Source organism: Trichoderma virens (genome assembly GCF_000170995.1).
Source record: "Trichoderma virens Gv29-8 chromosome Unknown TRIVIscaffold_84, whole genome shotgun sequence".
Taxonomy (NCBI): Eukaryota; Fungi; Ascomycota; class Sordariomycetes; order Hypocreales; family Hypocreaceae; genus Trichoderma; species Trichoderma virens.
In genome coordinates this window covers 859,631-883,211 of record NW_014013665.1, presented here as the reverse complement: position 1 = coordinate 883,211, position 23,581 = coordinate 859,631, and the positions used below count along the sequence as shown (strand labels likewise).

At 53.9% G+C, this 23,581-nt stretch overlaps 8 protein-coding genes across 8 annotated transcripts; 3 read left to right on the top strand and 5 right to left on the bottom strand.

The window, feature by feature from the left end:
- Positions 1–20: 20 nt before the first annotated feature.
- On the bottom strand, positions 21–1,554 carry TRIVIDRAFT_216605 (uncharacterized protein; the record flags this gene model as incomplete). The annotated part of the gene is made up of 1 exon (XM_014098032.1): positions 21–1,554. The coding sequence occupies one exon, from the start codon at positions 1,493–1,495 to the stop codon at positions 242–244; it is 1,254 nt and encodes a 417-aa protein (XP_013953507.1).
- Positions 1,555–2,736: 1,182 nt separating this feature from the next.
- Positions 2,737–4,037, bottom strand: TRIVIDRAFT_58971 (glycoside hydrolase family 18 protein; the record flags this gene model as incomplete). Its single annotated transcript, XM_014098031.1, has 3 exons — positions 2,737–3,493; positions 3,554–3,871; positions 3,934–4,037. The coding sequence occupies 3 exons, from the start codon at positions 4,035–4,037 to the stop codon at positions 2,737–2,739; spliced, it is 1,179 nt and encodes a 392-aa protein (XP_013953506.1).
- A 492-nt stretch (positions 4,038–4,529) lies between these two features.
- On the top strand, positions 4,530–5,894 carry TRIVIDRAFT_225179 (uncharacterized protein; the record flags this gene model as incomplete). The annotated part of the gene is made up of 2 exons (XM_014098030.1): positions 4,530–4,791; positions 4,870–5,894. The coding sequence occupies 2 exons, from the start codon at positions 4,530–4,532 to the stop codon at positions 5,892–5,894; spliced, it is 1,287 nt and encodes a 428-aa protein (XP_013953505.1).
- A 565-nt stretch (positions 5,895–6,459) lies between these two features.
- On the bottom strand, positions 6,460–7,212 carry TRIVIDRAFT_49360 (uncharacterized protein; the record flags this gene model as incomplete). The annotated part of the gene is made up of 1 exon (XM_014098029.1): positions 6,460–7,212. One exon carries the CDS (start codon positions 7,210–7,212, stop codon positions 6,460–6,462), a length of 753 nt encoding a protein of 250 aa, XP_013953504.1.
- A 2,530-nt stretch (positions 7,213–9,742) lies between these two features.
- On the top strand, positions 9,743–11,634 carry TRIVIDRAFT_193747 (uncharacterized protein; the record flags this gene model as incomplete). The annotated part of the gene is made up of 3 exons (XM_014098028.1): positions 9,743–10,161; positions 10,219–11,479; positions 11,533–11,634. The coding sequence occupies 3 exons, from the start codon at positions 9,743–9,745 to the stop codon at positions 11,632–11,634; spliced, it is 1,782 nt and encodes a 593-aa protein (XP_013953503.1).
- Positions 11,635–12,332: 698 nt separating this feature from the next.
- TRIVIDRAFT_49486 (uncharacterized protein) lies at positions 12,333–15,759 on the bottom strand (the record flags this gene model as incomplete). The annotated part of the gene is made up of 7 exons (XM_014098027.1): positions 12,333–12,515; positions 12,575–13,060; positions 13,171–13,457; positions 13,491–14,160; positions 14,569–14,757; positions 14,821–15,327; positions 15,397–15,759. 7 exons carry the CDS (start codon positions 15,757–15,759, stop codon positions 12,333–12,335), a joined length of 2,685 nt encoding a protein of 894 aa, XP_013953502.1.
- A 1,835-nt stretch (positions 15,760–17,594) lies between these two features.
- On the top strand, positions 17,595–21,678 carry TRIVIDRAFT_77750 (uncharacterized protein; the record flags this gene model as incomplete). The annotated part of the gene is made up of 3 exons (XM_014098026.1): positions 17,595–17,971; positions 18,039–20,946; positions 21,018–21,678. The coding sequence occupies 3 exons, from the start codon at positions 17,832–17,834 to the stop codon at positions 21,435–21,437; spliced, it is 3,468 nt and encodes a 1,155-aa protein (XP_013953501.1).
- A 30-nt stretch (positions 21,679–21,708) lies between these two features.
- On the bottom strand, positions 21,709–23,581 carry TRIVIDRAFT_213747 (uncharacterized protein; the record flags this gene model as incomplete). Its single annotated transcript, XM_014098025.1, has 1 exon — positions 21,709–23,581. One exon carries the CDS (start codon positions 23,579–23,581, stop codon positions 21,944–21,946), a length of 1,638 nt encoding a protein of 545 aa, XP_013953500.1.

Genomic DNA, 23,581 nt, shown 5'->3' with positions numbered 1-23,581 from the left:
TCACATTATAATCATTTCATATATAGATTTCTCTCATATTAGTTTGTTTTTCATTTGCATTGAGCTTGACTTGGCCACAATGGTGCTCAAAGACGTGACTCGCTCGCATGTACTAACTCTGTTCTCAAGTCATGCATTTATATATATATCTTTATCGCCTCCATCGTCCATTCATCGCCGCATTAATTACATATACAATATACAGACAAACAAAAGACTACATCTCCGCACAGCAACTCCTTTACAGGCCGAGACCGAAGCAGTTGGCGTAGTAAGTCACGGTAGCACTCCAGTCGGAGAACATGCCGAGAACACCAACCTGTCGGGCCAGCACGTCGACAAGGTTGTAGATATCGCCGTCCCTCGTGACGATGTCCTGGATGGAAGAGTAGTAGTAGTCGCCGTTGGCGTGTACGCCGGCAATGGGGCCGGAGCGCTCCAGACTCCAGGTGATGATCTTGAGGCCCAGCTTGTTGGCCTTCTTGGCGTACTCGCTGGGGACGATCTTGCCGTTCTTGCTGGTGACGAGGTAGGGCAGGGGAGGGGCGACGATCTTGACGCCGTCGGCGTGGTACTGGGTGAGGTTCTTGACGGCGGCGTCCATGCCGGAGAAGTCGGCAATCTCGTCGAGGTACATGGCCTGCTTGGCGAACTTGGGCTCGTGCTTGAGCCAGTACAGAATGTCGTCGTACAGGAAGCTCTGGGCCCAGACGCGGCTGGGCGAGATGCCGGCCTCCTTGAAGGTGTCGATGAACTGCTGGGCGTACTTCTCCTGGGTGTAGTGGCCCTTGAAGGGCATGGGGACCTCGGGGGTCTTGAGCTCCGGGGTGAACTGCAGACCCAGGGCCTCGGTCATGGCGATGTGCTCCTTGAGCGACAGCGTGGTGCCGCAGGTGTTGTAGAGGTCGGTTCGCCAGTTGGAAGTGCCCTTGAGGTAGTCGGCAGGGGTGGTGGCGCTGGCGTTGAAGGCGTCCATCTTGGAGCACAGCGACTTGAACTCGGCGAGGGTGATGTCGCTGGTGCAGCACTTGGCCGTGGCGGGCTTGCCGTTGGCCGCGGGCTGGAAGGGCGTGGTGCACTTCTTGTTCAGCTCGGGGATGTTGACAATGTTGGTGGTGGTGTGCAGGTCGCACTGGCTGTGGCGGCACACCAGCTCGAGATCCTTGGTGAAGGCGACGTCGCACTCAAGCACGCCGGCACCCATGCGAGCTCCCGCCAGGTTGGACTCTCGCGAGTGCTCGGGGAACTGCAGAGGACCTCCGCCGCGGTGGGCAATGGAGAAGGTCGATGGCTTCATCTTCATCTCCTTGCAAGAGTCCAGCATGCTCTTGAGGGGGCCATCCTCCATGTTGTCGACCAGATAGTAGGGTCGAGGGCCGAGCTCAATCTGCTTGATGGGCTTGAGGCCCGCAGCGGGATTGGGGCAAGGCTTGGCTGAGACCTGGCCGACGGCAGCAAGGCCGACGGCGGCGACGAGAGAGGGCGTGAAGTGCATCTTGTTTCAAGCTTGGAGGCGAAGCCGTGGAGGGAGATGGGAGGACACAATCAGGGTCGAGCTGCTGCTACCGCACAAAACCACCAGAAGGCCAAGACGCAGACACGGGCTCAGACAATGTTTTATATCCCCCCGATCAGCATGGCATCCCGACCACGCCGGCGGTCTGCCCTGGAGCCAAGGCCCCAAAGAGGATCCCAATTTGGCCAGCTGGGGAGCATCTGTGCCTGCAATCAACGGATCAACCGCATGCCTGCCATGGAGGGATGAGAGTCTCGGGCCTCTTCCGGCCAGGCGGCGAGTCACGCTTGGAGCCCGGTATGGAGCCCGGCAAACCTGTGTGCCTGAGGCTTACGCTGTGTGGTTGCGTTTTCTTCTGTCCTTCCTCTTCCTAGACGGGGCGTTGCAGATTTGAGATTTTAAAACATTCCCCAATTCTGACATGCAGATTTCATCCAGTGCTTCCCCTTGGATTACTTGCTGCTTTATCCTCAAGGCAGCTTCTTCAGAGCCACTGTCGCGCGACACAGCATCGACATGCCTGTCCCTCTACTACCTCAACGGGCTGCTAGGCCGAGAAACCCGCAACAGGCAAGGGGTCCTGTGGTTGCATTGCGTCCATGCTCGTCTTCATGTCACTCCATGGCGGAGGCGGAGATGGGTCCTGATGGGGCCCTGAGCATATCGGCCAGGAACTCGATGTGACAGGCACAGGCAACAAAGGGCCAGAACCTCCGCGATTCTCCTCTCCACAAACCGCCGTCCCGATTGCGGCGTGTCCAGGCCCGCGCCTTTGATTCGTCCAGCCCGTCTCTGGCTCTGTGTTTCTGCCAGGGGCTCACCTTGGCTCACTTGCACCGAAACAATACCGAAGCCTTTACTTAAGCTCTGATTATCCTTAACTGCAAGGTTAAACGCTAGCTCGGGTGGCTTTTGCCCTAGCCTCGCCCGCCGCGAACTTTTTAAGCCCCAGTGCCAACTTCTCTCCGTCAGCACCATCGTATGCATCCTGGTATGTGTTCACATATCATGGACATATCGGGACCACGTGCGGATCTTATGGCCGTGATGCAGCATTTAACCGGAGCGTTGCATTTTCTAGCTCAAAGCTCAAAGCTCTCGGGTACACGCACGTGGCCAAGGACTCGACAGAAATTTAGAAACAGGAACAAGAAGTTGTGCGTATAGACTTAGTCTGGTCTGCAGGATATCGCAACATCTTCCTAGTTTTCGTACGGAGACTATAGCTCGTCTTTTCTATTGTCATTTCCACGCAAGGCCCGGACACCGTCGACAGTCGCCCTCAAATGCTCAAACTGCGGAGCATCCTCGCCCAGGCCCCAGGCAAACACTCCGCCAAGTTGCAGCTCGCCGACAAGCCGAGGCACCTTTGTCTCGATCGTCGCGGGTCTGTCGTATGACCACCACCTCTTCTCTTCAGCATCCCAATACCCATAGCTTCCATCATCATCATAGTGGCCCTGGGCTTGGGCCCTGGTAAAGGACTCGGCCAGTTCGGGTGGAACCTCGTCATGCCAGCTAAAAGCACCCGTTTTACCCAGGTCAGCTCCATTGGTAGCATCTTCCAGCAGCTGGGTATGGCACCCCAACGGATGCTGAGCATCGCACTTTTCCGTCATGAACCACTTGACATAATAGCCAAGTCCAAAGTTCAATTTGTGCGGAGGTGCTCCGCGATCTATATATCGCTTCATTGCTTCGAACGATTCGGCCACGCCGCTATGATGCTTGACAATGCTATCGCGCCGGTTCATCATATCGTAAGTCATTACGCTAATGAAATCGACATGTCCTGTAATAGATGGAATAGTCGAATTTGTAAAGGCCATCAAATCTCGTTCCAGAGCCGGCACTGCAATGGACAGCAGTTTTCCGGGCCCCAGTGCTGACCGAAGTTCTCCCAGGAGCAGAACGAATGCTTCAATCTCCCACTCGCGTTTTGAATTTGGAACCAGCTTATAGTCGTCACGGTTTCCACTAAATGCTGTTAGTCAACTCCAGCCTGTGAATAGCATGATATAATGCTCATCCGCCTACCCTGGATATTCCCAGTCAATGTCGACGCCGTCGGCTCCCGTAAGGTCAACCATGGCCTTGACTTGACCCGCCCACCGCTTCCTTGATGAATTGTCATGTGCAGCTTCTTCAAACCCTTTGGAGTCTCCCCAACCTCCAATTGCCACCATGATTTTGGTATCTGTTTTGAACTGCTGTCGAGCTCTATTCACTGTAGTAAACAAGGGAAATTCTGTCGGTGTTTTGTCCACGTTGAAGACATCCGAGCGCATGAATGCCAAAATCACATGAGTTATGGAATTCACAAGATAGTCATCTGATGGAAATACGACATGTTGGCTGTAGAAGCGTCAGCCACTTATCTAGCGGAGTGCTCATCATGCCAATGGAGAAGAGCTCACCCTGTGAGGTACATGATGCATCGAACAGCTTCGTGAGCCCCCAGTGCAATAGAGCCGGTTACCATGACCAGCCACAAGGCCGCACGTACCAGTGATCTCTGCATAGCTGGAGCTGTAAATGTTGTGAACTGGGTAAGGTGACTATTGCGAGACAAAACGTTTGACAACGGAAAAGATTGGTCAAAGGCCAGATTCCCTCTCAGTATCGAGCGGCGAGATTTATTGATCCCATGATTGGAGAATAATGATTGAACTCTATGTTTTTTTTTTTTTCGTTCTCTGGTGAGTGACAGACTGTTGATGATACAGCTGAGCGGCAACTTGACAATCACACAGTGCACGCACAGTGCATCGTGGCAATCGATACGGTTATCTAATCTAAAGCTTCTTTTTTTTCCTCTTGGTCTCTGTAAAGCATCGCATCAGCTGAGATTGCAAACACAGCCGACTCTACAGTCCAATTAGTTTGGCTCTGATCTTGCTGCATGATGATAGTGCCTTCTATATAATTATCACGGCTACTTTATCAAATCTGCTCCGGTAGCCATTCGCAATTACCTTGGTCGCTGAAGCTGAGCGACTCCCACTCGCGAGCCATGTTCGAAAACACCTGCACCCTCCCGCTTCACGCGGAGATTTTCACAACAACGCTGCACCCAACAGAACCGCTATTGACTGTTGGCCTCTCCAACGGCCTTGTCGAAACATTTCGACTGCCCTCTAGCAATTCCTCGGACGACGACGCCGACGGAGACTCGAGCGTGCTGAGCGATGGGAGATCGACGATTAACTCGATCTGGCGGACCAAGAGACACAAGGGAAGCTGTCGCTGTCTGGCCAACTCCCACGATGGACAATGTAAGTGCCCAATTCACCTTGGGAAGAGCTTTTCTCGCCTCTATATCCCTTCGCACTGCTGACTGGCCAATTCCTCAGACCAGTACTCTGCCGGCACGGACGCCCTGATCAAGCACTACGATACTGCCACAGGCAAAGTTATTTCAAAGTTTGCGATTCCGACCACAACCTCGCGACCCGATGGTCCAGCAATGCTACACGTGCTGAACCCGATGAGCCTCCTTCTGGCCACTGATACTGGCGCTCTGCATATCGTCGATTTGCGCGACGGCGCTCTTGGCAAAAAGCCTGCCCAAACGCATTACCCTCATTCCGACTACGTCTCGTCCATTACGCCGCTCCCTCCATCAGAAGAAAGCACCAGTGGCTTCCCCAAGCAATGGGTTAGCACAGGAGGGACCACTCTAGCTGTTACAGATGTTCGACGAGGAGTGCTTGTGCGAAGTGAGGATCAAGAAGACGAACTTTTGAGCTCTTGCTTTGTGCCTGGCTTGGGACCCAAGAAGAACAGAAACAATGGCGTCATGGTCGTTGGATCTGGATCCGGCGTGCTGACCATGTGGGACAAAGGGGCTTGGGATGACCAACAAGAGCGTATCATTGTGGATTCGTCAAAGACTGGCGGAGAGAGCATAGACGCTGTCGTCATGGTACCGAAAGAACTGGGAGTGGGCAAGAAAGTTGTCTGTGGCGTGGGTGATGGTAGCCTGAGAATCGTCGATCTGGTACGGAGAGAAGTGGACACGACGCTCAATCTGAGGCACGACGATATGGAGGGCGTGGTCTCGCTAGGATTTGACTCGGAGAACCGTTTAATTAGTGCTGGCGGTCGAACAGTCAAGATCTGGGAGGAGCTATCAGCGCTCCAGGGTGGTGATAGCAACAGTGAGGAGGACGAGGAAGATGACGACGATGATGATTCGGATGATGATGAAGAGCAGCCAAACGGCAAACGGGCTGCCGAGAGTGACAGCGACGACGATGACAGCGACGACGGAGTAGAAGAGATGAAGCAACGGGCCAAGAGACGAAAGGAGATGCAGCAACAAAAGCTGGGCCCCATGGGTGCTCATGGCATCCTGGGCTTTGATGGTCTGGATTAAGAGGAAAATGTATTATTACTGCCCCAGAGACGGGCGAGCGTTCTAGGAGAAAAAGGTCTGTGACACCTTGATTTGTGATACCTTGGAGGCTTGAAGAAGCAAGCAGCAGCAGAGCTCACACGTTTTATATAATGATAGCATTGCATATCTAAGTGTGCTCGACGAATGGTTTATCGTTGGAACTAAATCCCTTTCCCTTCTGAGTCTTTCTCACCCCCATCTGATTTGGCTACCTAAATTGAGTCGATATCGCCACTCAAGCATCGCTACAGACTGATAGAGCCCCTTTGTCGAATAGTACCTAATATTCCATCATTTTCCATCATCCTCACACCTCCGCTCAACTTGATGGGAAGGTGTATGTCTCTACGCAGAGCTTCTTGCTATGTCGTCTGGTCGTGTTATGGATACGCATATGCTGCGATAGGACAGGCAAGTGTAAAGGTGCTCGCTTGGGAGGACATGATTGAGAGATGATTGGTTCTAATATCCCATAGTCCAGACAGGCGCTATTGCTAAGCACTCGGAAAGCTGAAATGAGAACGATGCAAACACCTGGTCTCCCTCAGACGCCAGGTAGATGAATATAGCTCCACTGAGCCGTGCTGCTCTGTGCGGATCTCAATATTGATGTGTCTGCATTTATGGCCACTTCCGGAGCAACAACAAGAGCAGCGTCAACTTCCGCTTCAGTCTCAGTATCATCACAAACTCCTGAGGGCGCAAAAAATCGTCTAATGCGGCTCTCTGTCAGCCTCTTGTCATATATTATTACCGCCGGCAAACTCCTGCTGCCATCATCGCTGCGCACATCACCTCCCTCTTCGAACGTCCTTAACCCGCTACCGTCTTCCTCCCGTTGACCCCACGGTGGGAGATCGCCAGCTGCCCCGCTATGCGTCGTCGGGACGCAGATATGCGGAATGCTCATCTTCAAGCTGATTCGCCTTGCCAGTGCGACTGCCCGGGGTCCTCCCACGCTGACGACGGAGTCGCGACCGGATAGGATCGTCGAGCCGGGATGCATATCTGACGATATGAAGCAAGCGTCTAGATTTGGTAGCAGGGCGCGGATGCGGTTGGCGAGGGAGAGGCGGGATGGGCTGTAGACGACGAGAGGGAGTGAGAGGCACAACTTGTTAAGCTCCGTCGGGAGACTGGCGATGGCATCGTAGCCAAACACAACTCGAGGAGAGTCGGCTCTGGTGCTGAGAGAACGGGACAGGCGGCGGTGCAAGCGAGAGAGAGGTGAACGAGAGGGAGGTGAACGAGATGCTTTCCGAATGCTGCCCGACTTGGAATGGAGACTGGATGGCATGGCTATTTTTGGCTGTAATTTCAGAAATATAACAGCATTTGAACAGAACTGCGCTTATGGGACGATCTTTTTATTCAATCTAGGCATTGATTTCGCTACACTCCGCCACTCCATCACAAAGTGGCGAGAGCATGGGAATTCTAGAAATCCCCATAACTTTTCCCATGTTTGCCTGTGTGGCGCCTACTAGACAGACCCTTAACAAGAAAAAGGAAAAAAAGATGCAAGGGCGAGAGAAAGGGTTAAAAAAAAATCCAGAAATTCGGGCCGCGGCCGAAAGGGGCCCATGATCGACTTGGATGACATTCCCGGAGGGTGAGTTCCGGCTTTTGGAACAGAAACGAGGCGCCAATGGGATGAGAAGCTTGGAGGGGCGTGGGTTGGCGGGAAGTGGCGATTTTGCGGATTAGGGGTTAGTTTATGGCTGTTTTATGGGGGTTTGGGTCCAAGTTTGTTTGCTTATTGGTGAGTGAGAGATGGTTGCGTGTTGTCGTATGCGAATCAAGATTATGATGGATGTTCTACAAGAAGATGGTTCGAAGAGGCTTATTCTGTCAGTAAGTGTGACCCTGTGGCCACTGCTGCCACATCGCCAACTTGTGACAATATTACTTCTAGATTTTGGTGAAGATAGGGAAGCGTTTGGATTATTCCACTCATGTTCTCAGGCAGCTACACTTATTTTGATAACATGTAGTCTAGAATCTTTTATATGAATGCCAAATAATAGGTGCACCTGAGGTTTTGTCAATAGCCGGACCATTGTTAGCAATGAACATGAGATGATGGGCCAAGTCAATAAACTGTACCTACCTATCTACAATACACCTCCTCTTGTATGACACAAATATTTCAGGACTGCTACAGCAATCTCTGGACACCTAAATTCAAGACAGAAGACAGCCCATTAATCAGTCAGAATACCTGCTGTGAAGAAGTGGTGGGTGGCCATCTGAAAATAGCAAGCTCCAGGGTAAGCCAAATTATGTGTGGCGTGGAAGGCACGACTCCAGTTCTGGCTGCCGTCTTAGTAGTAGAAGATGCTCTCGTCAACTATCTAATCGCCTTCGAAAATCTCGACTTGGCATCGCCAGTCTTCTTCTCCTCTTTTCATCAAGCTGAAAGTCTTATCAGTCCAGTTAGACAGATGCTTCGGAACGCAGACATTATCGCGGCCATATTAGGAATCATTGCCCATCAGCCGCATCATCACGCCTTTTCTTCAGCGACAACGCCAGCGACATGAATATAGGCCCGGAGAGCGCCTTTTCATCAGAGCATCTTCATCGGAGCTCACCGAGTGCTTGTCAGCTGCCAGCGAACGGAGAACCCCTATCTAGAGCCGTCAGAGGCATCTACAGACGGAATATTACCCCTAGCCATGCGCTAAGTCTGGAGAAGCCCTGCACTCGCTGATCCGAGGTAGATAACGATCATAAACAACTGATCTCTTATCGCGGACAGTCGCTATCAGCAGCCATGGGGACGAACCCCCATGCTCCCGCAATCAGGCCCCGCAGAGATGCCGGAACAAGGCAAGACTCTTAATTCTCGATATCGCTTCCCCCACAAGAGCTGCGTTTGCTGCCTGTTTTCCCCGGGGAATTCAACGCTCTCAGGCCATCGGCTGTTCGGAATGCGATGCAACGATGCCGGTTTCGAAAAGGGGTGGTATTATGACTGATGGAAATGTCCCTACAGGCAAACACCGTTGCAACCATCTGACGCTGCTTCCTTGATCGACGAGCTGAGACACGGCGAGCAGAGAGAGGCAGGAGAAAAGAGACCCGATGTAACCGCCGTCTTCTATGCAGATACTCCGCATGATCGCTGATCCCAGCGTCATACCCCTTAGTCGCGTGTTTATATCTTTTGACAAACCCCATTAGCAACTGGCTCGCCTTGGTGTGTGTCACTCTGTCAACATCCGTTGCTTAACTCATGCCGAGTAATATTCGCAATTCCGCAAACGAAGCCTCTTTTCCCCGAAGAACCTGGCTATTGACATCGGCATTGTTCCACGCCTCTCAACCACTCACAGTACGGGAAAGATAAGCAGAAGCCAGGGCCTATCAACCTGGCCCATCCACACCATCGGCCCAACCGCTGGCGAAAAAAAAAAGTTATTGATTGTATTACTACGCCCTTTGCTTATCGTATCTGAAAAAGTGGAAAGGTTTCAGGGAAGAGAAGGGAAAATCTATATATCACTTTGACCAATTGCCATAAATGCACAATTGATTAGGATACAGATTCAACAATTGCCTGCTACTGTTTGTGCTACGGTCCCATTCCTCGTCTCTCATCTTGTCTTTTTGCTCTACAGGGAAAATCCGCTGCAAGTACTAGGTAGTCTATCGGCTTCATCTGCTTGGAGTTTCTCGTACATGACAGCATAACGTCCTGATCTAGCATTCACCCAGGCTTCAGCAGGTTTGCCACCACCAACCGCCAGGATTCGACACTGTTGCCTGATCGCTGTCTCCAACAGCATCTAACCTGGTTCTGTTTACATCTATCTCATCTCACCATGGATGAAGGTACCGGACCTACGACCATCACACCCGAAACTGCCCCTCGATGGTCTCTTAGCCGCCGTCTTCGGTCCCTCCGCCGAGCTTTTACAACTCGCGATGGCCTTCTGGGCGACTACAGCTATGGCGTCTTGTTCCGACCCAACATCCCGTTCATGCGCAAAGGCCCAGGGTCCGGAAAAAGCCCGTTCTTCGGCCTCAATGATCGCATGCCTGTATTCCTGGGCCTGCTACTCGGACTACAACATGCGCTGGCCATGTTGGCCGGCATCATAACGCCGCCGTTGATTCTGTCGGGTCCGGGTGGAGCCAACTTGTCGACTGAGCAGCAACAGTATCTGGTTTCTACGGCGTTGATTGTGTCGGGAATCCTGTCAAGCATTCAAATCACGAGGTTCCATATTTACAAGACTCCGTAAGTTGTAAATGGCTATCCATACCCGCCCCATGGGATACTGAACCAATGTTGCAGCTATTATCTCGGAACTGGTCTCATATCTGTCGTGGGTATCAGCTTCAGCATCATCCCCGTTGCCCAAGGAGCGCTTACTCAGATGTATGCCAACGGCTTCTGTCCCTCTGACGCTGCTGGCAATCCCCTGAGCTGCCCTCGTGGATACGGTGCTCTGCTGGGAACCTGTGCAGTCTGCGCTTTGCTCGAAATCTTACTGTCATTCATCCCGCCTCGTATCCTGCTCCGAATGTTTCCTCCCATCGTTACGGGTCCGACGGTCATGCTCATCGGCATCAATCTTATAAAAAGCGGCTTCCAGGACTGGATGGGAGGAAGTGGCTGCACGACACAAACCTTGTGTCCTAGTCCCGGAGCACCGCATGCTCTGCCTTGGGGATCCGCCGAGTTCCTCGGCTTGGGGTTCAGTGTCTTCGTCACCATCATCTTGTGCGAGCGCTTCGGATCTCCCATTATGAAGTCTACGTCTGTTATTATCGGCCTGCTGGTGGGGTGTATCATTGCCGCTGCCTGTGGCTACTTTGATCGATCCGGAATCGATTCTGCCCCCGTCGCCTCCTTCATTTGGGTACATACTTTCCCCTTGTCTGTTTATGGACCGCTGGTACTACCAGTGCTTGCCGTCTTTATTGTCTGCCTTACCGAGTCCATTGGAGACATCACTGCCACTTGCGATGTCTCCCATCTTGAGGTTGAGGGCATGATATACGAGTCTCGCATCCAGGGAGGTGTCCTGGCGGATGGCCTCAACGGCTGTCTCGCAGCCCTCATGACCATTACGCCGATGAGCACCTTTGCCCAAAACAACGGCGTCATTGCGCTTACCCGCTGTGCCAACCGCAAGGCCGGATACGCCTGCTGCTTCTTCCTCCTCGTCATGGGTATCTTCGCCAAGTTCGCCGCCGCCCTTGTCGCCATTCCGGCCGCGGTCTTGGGCGGCATGACCACTTTTCTCTTCTGCTCCGTCGCTGTCTCCGGTATTGCCATCATCTCTCGCGGCGTCCCATTTACGCGCCGAAACCGTTTCATCCTCACCGCCGGCCTGGCTCTCGGCTACGGAGCGACCCTGGTGCCCAATTACTTTAGCACTGTATTTACCTACAAGGGCGGGAATAAGTCGCTTAGTGGCTTCCTCGACGCCATTGTCCTGGTTATGGAGACTGGCTTTGCCGTTACGGCGGCGGTTTGCATGATTCTGAACTTGCTGATTGAGGAGGAGATGGAGGACGATATTAGTGCGGATGGCGACGACGATGTTGAGGTTCGCAACACTAGTTCTTTTACTGCGAAGAAGTATGAACAAAACAACGACAGCGAAGAGATTCGGGATATAGGAGAAGGTGGCTCGAACACTACAAGAGGAGAAAAGCAAGCCTAAAGCTGGGCTGGGCTGATATGAAGGAGGAGGAAATATGAATAAATGAAAACAGAGGGAAAGCCAGCCCAAGAGTGTTGGATATTTCCATGCCATGTATTACAGATACCCCAACTCATAAATACTACTTGTTATAATATCCAGAGGGAACCCGAATGCGTTCAAGTAAATAAATAGCCTTAACACGGCCATGTTCATCTGATCAACTGCCTGGGTATGTCTTTGTTTTGTCTGATTCTGCTAAATCCTCCCTCTCACCCCCTCCAAAAGAGTTTCAAACTAACTCCCCATCGTCGCCGCCGCAGCCCCCTTCTCCAAAAAATAGAATCAAGAAAAAAAACCCTTGAATTTCTTTCACAAAATTGCGCCGCGCTTCCTTTGTCTTTCGATCCTTCTCCTCCCTTCATTTTCATGTTCCCGCATAATACCGATGATCCAGAAAATCAATGATCTACCTAATAGTGCAAAAAGAAAGAAAGAAAAAAACAAGGGAATCCCCAACGTCCACCGTAAAGCTCCGTCTGAAAATGAATAGAGACAAAAAAAAAAAAATTTATCTCCAAGCAGAAAAAAAAAGGGGCCAAACGATCACGTATCGCGAAATACGCCTTCCCCCCCTCTTTGGTCCAAACGAAAAAAAAGTCTTGATAATCCGCCATTAGCCGTTGTTGATAGAGGGTGGGGGAGAATAATATTCCCCTTGCTCGCCAACACCGGATGTTAATTAATTAATTGCTTTTCATGGTCTAGGAGCAAACTCTTTGGCTTTCCGCGCCAACACTCGAACGTTGTCCACGAACCCCTCCACCAACTCTTGGTATCTGTGGGGGGCACCGCTTATGGCTCTTCGGCCCTGTTCGAGGAGTGCCAGATGATTCAACTCGATTTCGAGCTCGTGCTCTTTATCCATACGTTGGGTATTCTGCACATTCGTGTTAGCTTGGTAGGAGAGAAAGATGGGATGAGGGAAACGAAACATACTCCTGGGCCGTTGACGGTGTGAGTAACCTGTGTGAGATCGATCTGGTAGTGGCCTTGCTTGTAACTCAAGCGGTCCTTGTTACGATCGGGTTGTCGATCGGATTTGTTTGCCGACAGCTGCTCTAGCTCCTCCACAGATCCATCCCAGTTCATTTCGAGGTTGATGCTTATGCGGCAGTCCATCGGAGCCATGGGCATGTGCAGGTCAATGTCTGCTACGCGTGCCTTGATGATCTTGTTCAAGATCTGGTTCGTCTTTTGGTCATATGTTACTCGCACTCGAACATTTCGACTGCGAGAGCCAAGACGAGCCCGTACACATCCGGGGAGATGGCCATGCATCTCTGGCGGTAGATCATAGAAGCGGTCAATCTCCCGTCTGTGCTTATAAATGACTGGGACTCGTTTAGCGCCGCCGTTGGGGTTCCGCGGGTCTGTCTGAATGACGACGTTGTTGAGGAAGTCGTTGAAAGATTTGTGGTGTGCCTACATGGGGTTAGTTGGGCATACGAAATAAGAATGGCCGTAGGTATAGAAGACGCAGAAGGTAATTGGGAGGAAGGTAGGGGGTGAGTCTAGTGCCCGCGTTTACGTACCTCTGTCATGCTACTTCTGAAGGCAACCCGCCCGTTGTCGTCGAGGATGCATTCAGTAGTAACGAATCGATCCACGCGCTGGTTGGTATCCTTGTCGATGAGCGTGCCCAACTTGGCTTCAATCTCAAACTGTATCCCCCTGCTCGTAATCTCCTGTATGTCCTGGTTGCTGATGACGTTCATGAAGAGGAAGTCGGCCACGCTCTTGGACAGCTCCTCGATGGGCTTAACACCGGTGATGCTGGCTTCCCACGGACCTAATATGTCCTGGGGTTCAGGTTCAACACCTGCACCTGCACCAGCTGGCTGCTGGCTGACACTGGGGGCGTGTTGATTCCTCCTTGCTTCGGGTGAGGGCTGGCGGCTCGGGTGCTCTGCCTTGACGGCGGGCTCGTGTTTGCCATTGAGAGCAGTGTTTATGTGGGAGTGGATTCGCTTTTGGAGGACGAAATTGACGTTGCTTGGCAGCTTTCTACCCAGAGTGTGAACACTCAGCGCCCAGATTGGCGGTTGGGAGTGCCTTGCCCGCCTTTTTCTGGGCATGATAGGAGACGCCGACTTTTTGATGCGGTCTGCGTAGCCGCCATTGACCTCGCCCGGAGGAGGCTTCGTTTCCTTGTATTCCAATTCGCCAGGGCTCATGTTAAGATCCTCCAGCTTGCGCTTCGCGGGCGTTACCGCTCGGTCTGAATCGATCGCCATGGAGTGGACGCTCAGGGAAGATCTCGCGGCTCGGTCCGCCGAGGCCGGGGTAGCGTCGGGATTGCTAGGGATGGAGCCAAGCCTTGTCTTGGGACTAACGGACAGACTCTGCTCTCGCCCTTGTTGGGATCGTGGGCGCTGGGCGGGCTCTGCAACGGGCGAGGAGCCGTGGGAGGACTGCGAGGACAGGCGATGGGCAGGGGTTGCAGGCGGCGGCGCTGGTTTTGGCGACGGCTGAGTTTGTGCCTGAACCAGAGGCTGAGGCGGAGCCTGTGCCTGCGCCGGGATCTGGGTCGGGGTCTGGGTCGGAGTCTTGGCTGGAGCCTCAGTGGGAATCGGGGGCTGCGCGGGAGGTGGACGAGCCTGAGCCTGAGCCTGAGCCTGTGATTGGGATTGAAATTGAGATTGAGATAGAGCCTGTGATTGTGGTTGTGGTTGTGCCTGAGGCTGCCCCCGGGCGCTCAGCGGAGCCGGTGCCTGCGCCTGTGCCTGTGGCTGAGGCTGCGGGTGATGCTGAGTTTGCTGTGCCTGGGCTTGAGCGAGTGAATGTGAACGTGAATGTGGATGTGGATGTGATTGCGGCTGCGGCTGTGACTGCGACGGTGATTGCAATTGTGCCGGTGCCTGCGGCTGCAATTGCGTGTGTGCATGTGCCGGTGCTGGTGCTGGTGCTGGTGCGCCCGTTAAGGAAGACACAGACATGCGCTGCTGGTACGGGCTCGGCGGTTGAGCAAAAGCTGTCGAGGGCTGCCGCACGCCGCTAGCACTGCCAGGAGGGCCCAAAGGGGTTGGCGGCTGCGAATTGGAAGGGTGGCGGCTGTAATCCGCAAGTGGAGGCTGCGCTGCAGGGACTGGGCTGCCCTGTGCGTAGGGCCCATAGTGCTGCTGAGCCGCTGTCGGTGAGTGCTGGTGGTACGCCTGGAGCGAGGACGCGCTGCTCGTCCTGACTGGCGATGCTTGCGGTTGAGGAGGCACGGCGTGTTGTTGTTGCTGCTGTTGTTGCATTTGCTGTTGCATTTGCTGTTGCTGCTGCAATTGCTGTGACTGCGGCTGTGGCTGTTGCTGCTGTGGTGGCATATACTGACGCATCTGCTGCTGCTGCGGGTACGTAGCCAGTTGGGGGCTCTGCTGCGGATAGCTCTCTCGTCTTGGGTCCTGGTATTGGCTCGGATACTGCCGTTGGATTGGGCTGACCATGTCTGGAGGCTGCTGCGTAGGGAACGGATAGCCTGCACTGCCTCCGGGCGTCGTGGACGAGGTCGGTGACGGCCGGTAGGGTGAGGCTATCACGGGCCCGGAGTTCGACCTCGAGCTGGCGGGCGAGCGAGGGTCATGATATTGACTCGGCGGCTGGAGCGGCGGCGGCGCTGGTACAGGCGTAGGTCGGGATTGGGATTGATAGTGGCCCGGGGCTTGGAAGGGTGACGTCGCCGGATAGGCGTTGGACGCACGTTGCTGGTGTTGCTGCTGGTGTGCCTGCTGCTGATGTACCTGCTGCTGATGTGCCTGCTGCTGCTGATGTACCTGTTGCTGATGTGCCTGCTGCTGCTGCTGTAACAGCTGCTGTTGATGATGGTGCTGCTGCTGCTGTTGTTGTTGTGGCAGCTGTTGCTGGGGGTAATGGTGAGGTTGCGGCTGAGGGTAAGCATGCTGAGGTGGGTGAGGCTGCTGGTGAGGATGCGGATAGTCGTGCATCGCAGGCTGCTTGGCCGGCGGTGCTTGAGGCGGCGGCTGGTGCGAATACTCGCCTGGTCCATACTGGGCCGGGCCGGGAGCATGACGAGGCTGCTGCTGCTGCTGCTGCTGCTGCTGCTGAGCGGCGGGCGGTGGCCTCGGGGGAGCGCGGTCGCTATTATCGGACGTGTTGAGGACAGACCGGAGATCCATGGCTGCTGGGACTTGTCACACGGTCGTGTGTCTTTTTGCGCGAGACGATGGATCGGACGGTGGGCTCAATTGTGCAGCATCCAGAGCCGCGCTCTCGTGCGCCTGGAGGAGCGACGGCAAGGATTCGTCGACGGCGGGGGACTTTAGATAGCTGTCGAGGGCGCAAAAGATGCAGGGCCGTCCGAGTCGCAAACGGACATTCTCGAGCTTGGACGGATGACGAGGGTTCGAGGCTGAAGAGGCTGAGGCGTCGCGATGCGTCCTTGTCCTTGGTGGGGGGCGGGCAAGGGAAAGGCAAGCGCGCAACAAGCTGCGACGGCTGCACTGCGCACTCTATGCGATCAAGCCGTCTGGACAGGGCAATGGGCAGATGCGCGTCGACGAGGGACTCGGCAGTTGCGGCCGCTATGGGGTGGTGGATTGAGGTATCACGGACGGTTCGCGCAGGGATGATATATGGACGGATGCGCCTAGGACACTTTTTTTTCTTCCGTGATGGCCCTCTAAAGTAGGCTCGGGGCCTACAAGGTGCAAGGCCAGCGCTATCCAGAGACGAAGGCCAGTGGCGTCGAGCGCTGGGCTGTTAGTCTCAGTTGACCTGAGAGTTCGGGCAGGTTGATTGATTGAGTCACCAGCTTCCAGCACAGCAGAGCACAGCACAGAACAGAACAGCAGAGGCAGGGCACATGCAATTCGCAAACAGCTGCGGCTTCGTTCGAGCCCAGACCGGGCCCTTTTAATGGTTTTTTTTGTCCTCGCTTCTCCTTGTGCCTCCTTGCATTCTGGCCGTCTAGTGATGTGCCATGCATCCGAAACCTGAGGGTCGAGCTGCTGCCCAGCCCGCAAGTCCATTGAGCGAGCGAGCGGCAGCTGGGTGGAGCAGGTACCCCGACGTTGCATCAGCCGCACGCGTTCTTTGCTTGTACCTTTTGGTTTATGATCACTTTCTTTGTGTGTGTTTAGTACTAATAGACAGGCATCTCCTGTATTACAGTGCATGTATTTTATTATTTGTTTACCTAACTTGCTCAACCCCCCCCTATTGTTTGTTACCTATACCTACCCAACAGCTACTGTACACGCACAGGTTCGTAAAAAACCCCGTGCGCACGCTTATCGTCCCGTGTTGAGTTGAGTTGCGCCATTGCTAGCCTTGTGCTTTGCGCTAGCCCGTCTCCTGCATGCCCAGCCCTCTGGCTACTGGCTGGCTCAGCCTTCTGTCTCAAATTGCATGAAAAACCTCGACCGCGCTAGGCTGCTTGTGGCCTAGCTGTTGGTAGCCTGATTTGCCATCTTGTCTCTTGCTCTTGGTTTTTGCAGCCTGACCAAGAGAGCTGCCGCATGTCACGTGGCGGTATTACTACAACGAGCATTACCTTATCCGGGAGCTTACTGGCAGAGCGCTTCTTACATAAGCGATCCAATGCAGGGCGCCGCGGGTGGGTGACAGAACAGAATCAGTGGCAGAAGCACCAAGAACAAATGAAGCTGGTAGGCTTTACCTATCCAATGTTTCGTTCCTCTTTGATTAAATCTCCTCATATTAAATCACTTTATATTTACATATTTTCTCCTTATTATTTACACTGCAATACAACAAGTCCTCCTTTGTATCCCGTACTCAAACTCTACCGTCAAAGCGTGAGACACACGATGCTGCATGTCTGTCTTGTTTATTTTGTCGCCAAATCAGCTGCCGCTCCCTGACCCCACCAAAATGGCCTGTGCTCCACCCCAAGTTACAAGGCGGCAGGCAGAGCTGTGCCTGACGTGGACATGGACCTGTTTGTCCACAGACAAGCATCAACCGCCCTCAACCAACTGCTAATCCGCCAAACCAAACCACCTGCTCTACGCTGCTTGCACTGCTTGCACTGCTTGCACTGCTTTGCTGCAGCTCCTCCGTCTCGTCCTTGTTCTGCCAGTTTAATTGTTTGTTTGGGCATGCAGACACCGCCTTCTGCTGCCCTCTAATCGCCATCGCATTCCTCACATTCTTTTCCCTTCCACGCCGAAGCCGCCCCTCGATCTGCTCGTGAAACGCCCACCACCAACCGCAATCCCCGCCCAATATGCCTGGCTTGGTGTCGGCAACAGGCGTGCTCGCCTTCCTGGCCGATGAGGAGCCCGAGCTCCGAGTCTTCGCCCTGCAGACGCTCAACGACGACATCGACACGGTCTGGACCGAGGTCGCCGGCAGCTTGAGCCAGATGTATGCTTCCGCGCAAATCTCGAGACTGGCATCGACCATCTCTGGCTAACCTTGTGTGTGATTGTAGCGAGGCCCTCTACGAGGACGAGTCCTTCTCCGAACGCCAGCTGGCTGCCCTTGTGCTTGCCAAGGTCTACTACCACCTGCAGGCCTACAATGACAGCATGGTTTTTGCCCTGGCTGCGGGGGACCTGTTCAAGATCGACGCCCCCGGCGAGTTCGAGGAGACCATCATCTCCAAATGCGTGGACCAGTACATTGCCGCCACCGCTGCCAAGCATGCCGCTCCCAAGGCTGCCAAGACTTCCGACCTGCCTGAGCTGTCCACCACCTTTGCCAGCTCGACCGAAGGCGTTGTCATGTCTCCCACGACCCCCTTCTCTCACACCACTCTCCCACCTAAGTCTCTACTTTCCCGCGCCTCCATCGACAATACCATACTAGATGCCACTTTCCAGCCTGTAACAAAGCAGGGTCGCTCAGGCTCCATCACTCAGTTGCCCAACAACGCGGCTGAAGTCTCTCTGCAGCGCATCATTGATCGCCTCTTTGAGAGCTGCCTGAAGCAAGGCCGGTACAGACAAGTGGTCGGTATCGCCGTCGAAGCCAAGAATCTCGACATCCTCAGGAGAGTCATTAAACGGGCCAGCGAGGATGAGAAGCTATCAAAGGTCAAGGGGACAGAGGGGCAGCCTGGACCCACCGAGGAGCTGATGGAATACATTCTGGGCATCTGCATGGACGTTGTCCAGGAGAGGGCTTTCCGCACCGAAATTCTGCGGCTGATTCTTGATCTCCTAAGCGAAATCCCGAATCCCGACTATTTTGCCATCGCAAGATGCGTCGTCTACCTCAACACCGACGAGGAGGCATCCCGCATGCTGCGCAGTCTCGTTGCCAAGGGCGATCGCACCGCCATTGCCAACGCATACCAGATCGCCTTTGATCTGTATGACAACGGCACCCAAGAATTCCTGGGCAAGGTCTTGTCTTCTCTTCCTTCAGGAGAACCGCCAAAGAAGGAGGAAGCTGAGAGTGGCGACAAGCCCGAAGAGAGCGAGTCGCTGCTGGAGAACCAGCAGGCTGCACCTGAAGATGAGCTTCCGGAAGACGTGGCCAAGGTCTACCGGAACATCCGATCCATCCTCGACGGCTCCAAGACGATCCGCCTCAACCTCGAATTCCTCTACCGCAACAACCACACCGATCTGAGCATCCTCAACAAGGTCCGAGACAGCCTAGAGGGTCGTAACTCCATCTTCCATACTGCCGTCACCTTTTGCAATGCCTTTATGAACCAGGGCACAACAAACGACAAGTTCTTCCGGGACAACCTCGAGTGGCTCGGAAAGGCCGTCAACTGGTCCAAGTTCACCGCCACCGCTGCCCTCGGTGTCATCCACCGCGGCAACCTGTCACAGTCACGAAAGCTCCTTGAGCCATATCTGCCCAAGCAGGGTGGCCTTAGCAATGGCTCCATCTTCAGCCAGGGAGGTGCTCTGTACGCCTACGGCCTCATCCATGCCAACCATGGCGCCGGTGCTCTGGAGTACCTCAAGATGCAATTTGGCCAGGCTGAAGAGGAGGTTGTTCAGCACGGTGGCGCTCTGGGTTTGGGTATTGCCGGTATGGGCACTGGCGACAGCGAAATTTTCGAGAAGCTCAAGGAGGTCCTCTTCCAAGACTCTGCTCTCAATGGTGAAGCAGTCGGATTGGCCATGGGTCTCATCATGCTTGGCACTGGAAACGTCAAGGCCCTCGAGGATATGATCACGTATGCCCACGAGACGACCCACGAGAAGATTGTCCGTGGTGTCGCCATCGGTATGGCGCTGATCATGTATGGCCGCCAGGAAGGTGCTGACGTACTAATTGAGGGTCTGCTCAACGATCCGGATCCCACTCTGCGATACGGTGGTATCATGACTGTTGCCCTGGCCTACTGCGGCACTGGTAGCAACAAGGCTATCCGCAAGCTGCTTCACACTGCTGTGAGCGATGTCAATGACGATGTTCGTCGAATTGCCGTCATGAGTCTGGGCTTCATCCTCTTCCGCAAGCCCGGTAGCGTCCCCCGCATGGTCGAGCTGCTGTCTGAGTCCTACAACCCTCACGTCCGATATGGTTCTGCCATGGCACTGGGTATTTCTTGTGCCGGCACTGGCCTTGACGAGGCCATCGATCTCCTCGAGCCCATGATGAAGGACCCCACCGACTTTGTTCGACAGGGTGCCCTCATTTCCCTGGCCATGATCATGGTTCAGCAAAACGAGGTCATGAACCCCAAGGTGGCTTCCATCAGAAAGACGCTTAAGAAGGTGGTTGGTGACCGCCACGAGGATGCCATGACCAAGTTTGGTGCCGCCCTTGCCCTGGGCATCATTGATGCAGGCGGTCGAAACTGCACCATTGGCCTGCAGACTCAGACCGGCAATCTCAACATGGCCGGCATTGTCGGCATGGCAGTCTTCACGCAATACTGGTACTGGTTCCCCTTTACCCACTTCCTGTCTCTGAGCTTCTCGCCCACGTCCATCATCGGCCTTGACCACGACCTGGAGATGCCAGACTTCAAGTTCCACTGCGCCACCCGCCAGAGCCTGTTCGACTACCCCCCCGAGCAAGAGATCAAGACCGAGGAGGGGCCGGCTCTTATTGCGACCGCCATCTTGTCGACCACAGCTCAAGCCAAGAGGAGAGCCCAGAAGAAGGAGCGTGCTCAGCGTCATGAAAGCATGGACATTGACAGCGCTCCGGCAAAGGGTGGAGACAAGATGGAGGTGGACGATGACAAGGTCAAGGAGGAGGGCAAGGGCAAGAAGGAGTCTGATGATAAGGATGCAGCTTCTACCGATACCAAGAAGAAGCCCGAGAAGGAGAAGGTCGGATACGAGTTGGAGAACATGAGCAGAGTTCTGCCTGGCCAGCTCAAGTACATCAGCTTCCCAGCCGGCCGATACAAGCCAGTCAAAAAGGTAAATTCCGCCCTTTGGATTGCTAATAACATCATCACAAGACGCTAACTTTTTTTTTCTTCTTCTTTTAGCCAACCGGCGGCCCTCTTCTCCTTGATGACACTCAACCTGACCACGCCAAAACGCTTCTTGAGGAGAAGCTGAAGAAGGTTACTACCGAGCGTGCCCCCGTGGCCGGACAGCAAACCGGTAGAGGCGGTGCTGGCCGCTCTGCGGGAGCTGGTCGATCTATCCTTGAGGGTATCTCAGATTCCAGAGGCCTCTCTAGCGTCAACCCCGTCATGGAGCAGCTGTTGCGCAGCCAAGGACGATCTCCCTTTGGTCTAGACCCTCAGACTCCCGGTGGCAACGGAGGTGCTGACATTGGCTCGGGTGCAGCTGCAGCAGCAGGCGTGCTTACGGCGGTGGATGAGGATGGCGAGGGAGATGAAGAGGCAGCAGTGCCCAACCCGTTTGAGTACTTTTCCGATGGAGAGGATGAGGAGGAGTAAGGGATGGTAATGTAATGATGATAGGTCCTGGGTGGAATAGCAGTGGCTTTTTGCAGATTTGTATCAGTATACGAATTAGAACAAGGGGGGGAGGCGCCTGGCTGGCTACCTGCTTGGAGCAAGTCTTTAAAAAAAAAGATGCAAAAGCTGTAAAATATACAAAGAAAATTACAAGTTCCCACAGCGAACCGGAGTCCAAGTTTGCATTTTTTTTTTTTATATATTAACCACATACACCTGACCTCTTGCACTTGACATGGGTGAATAACTTGAATGGCAATTTTCGATTCAGGTGATAAGATTTAGCCAAGTAACAGTCCGTTAGTCTTAACATGATGAAAGGGTATATATACACAAAACGACATCCAACTCCTGCCCTATGTCTCTCTACCTATGCGATGTATGCATACGCTCCCAGACTAAAGAAGAAAAAGAGAAAAAGAGAAAACGAAAAAAGAAAAATTTTATACCCAATTCTAATATCCATATTCATGCCCTCCCTTCTTTCATGACTTCTCATGTGATGATTTCTTATCGTCGTCAGAATACTTCTTCAAAACAATGGCGTTGGGAGAGCAGTCGGTGCAGACTTGCACGCGATGCCAGGCAGTAGCGAGGTTCCCACGGAAATTCCACGTTGCGGCATGGCTCTCGGGTTGTGTGTTGTAAACCTCGTCTGTGGCCTTGATGGCAACGGTAGTGCACCTCCTGTTGCTTTTTGTGTGCTGGGAACTCTCGTTGGCTGGTCTTCTTGCAGAGCCTCTCCTAATGGTGTTCTTATCGTCGTCGGTTTCCTTACCCGCAGCCCCGTCTTCTGGAGTTTTGAACGCCTCCAAAGGCACCGCACCGTTAAACGTCCATCGCTTCCAGCTCCAAGACTTGCCGTCATATTTTGACTCCTCATCCGGCAGCAGATTAGCCTGTGACCAGCTCTTTCCATCGTCAAGAGAGACATCGACGCGAATGACTGATCGTCCGCCGCCAGAATAGGCATACCCGTTGAGAGCAACCTCTTTCGCAGGCTCAGCTGAGTCGCTTGACGTTTCTTGACTCGGCGTTGTCCACTCGCCGAGCTTGACACCGGTGATGGCACTCTGGACGGGCAACTCCTGGATGGCCGGAGCTTTCTCCCAGTCGACCTTTGTCTGGTTGGGGCCAAAACACTTGTAGTCCTTTCGCTGCCACTGGCTAGGGCTCTCCTCATCGCTGAGAGTGATTTGACTAAGCCACTTGACTGACCGAGCGGCGACATGCCCAGGCACGATGGATCGTAATGGGTAGCCGTGATCTCTTGGTAAAGGCTTGCCGTTCATGCCGTACGCCAACAGCACGTCGCCTTGAGGATCCACGGCCTTTTTGATGGGGATAGACGACCCGTATGCCTCCATACCAGAGAAGTGCACATGCTGCGCCTCGCTGGTGCCGTTTCTCACGGTGGCGGCGTCGAAGCCGGCATCAGCGAGGATATCAGATAGCAAAACACCCTCCCACGTGGCATTGGAAATCGCGCCGGCTTCCCACTGCAAGCCGTTTGTTGCACGGCCGGACCCTCGGCTCATGTGGCTCCGACGGTTTCCAGAACACTGCAGCACAGCAGTGATTTTCTTCTCAGCGAACTTGGTCTTGAGATCGCGCAGGGTGTACTCCTTTGTGGTGCCGTCGGGCAGTTCCACCGTCAAGATGTGTGCCTCAGCCTCATCGGGAGTGAGCTTGGGCACCCACATGTGGTTGCGGACGTAGAACAGCTCATTGGGGGTGATGAATTGGGCGCTGAGAGCTTGCTCAGGGGTTTCGGCATTGCGAGGCTTCATTGTCCGGGTAATGAGATCAGGATGTCTGACCGGGTCGTCGGCAAAGGGGTCTTCGATCGTCTCCTGGGCGGGCTTGCCGTCGACTAGATCAGCCTGGTGAATATAGCCAATGAGGTACTGGTTGAGTATGTCATAGACATATTGGTTCTTGTGGATGGTGAATATGTTCCAGTAGGGCTCAATTGAGCCACCAGCAGCTCGTAGAATGACTTGGCCGCCAGGGTGAGCAGAAATCCACTCCGTGATGTCGTAGACCTTGTCGCCGTGGGTGACCCAGGGATGTGTTGACTTGGCATCGTGCTTGCGGATCTCGGACATGCGAAATCGGGGCAT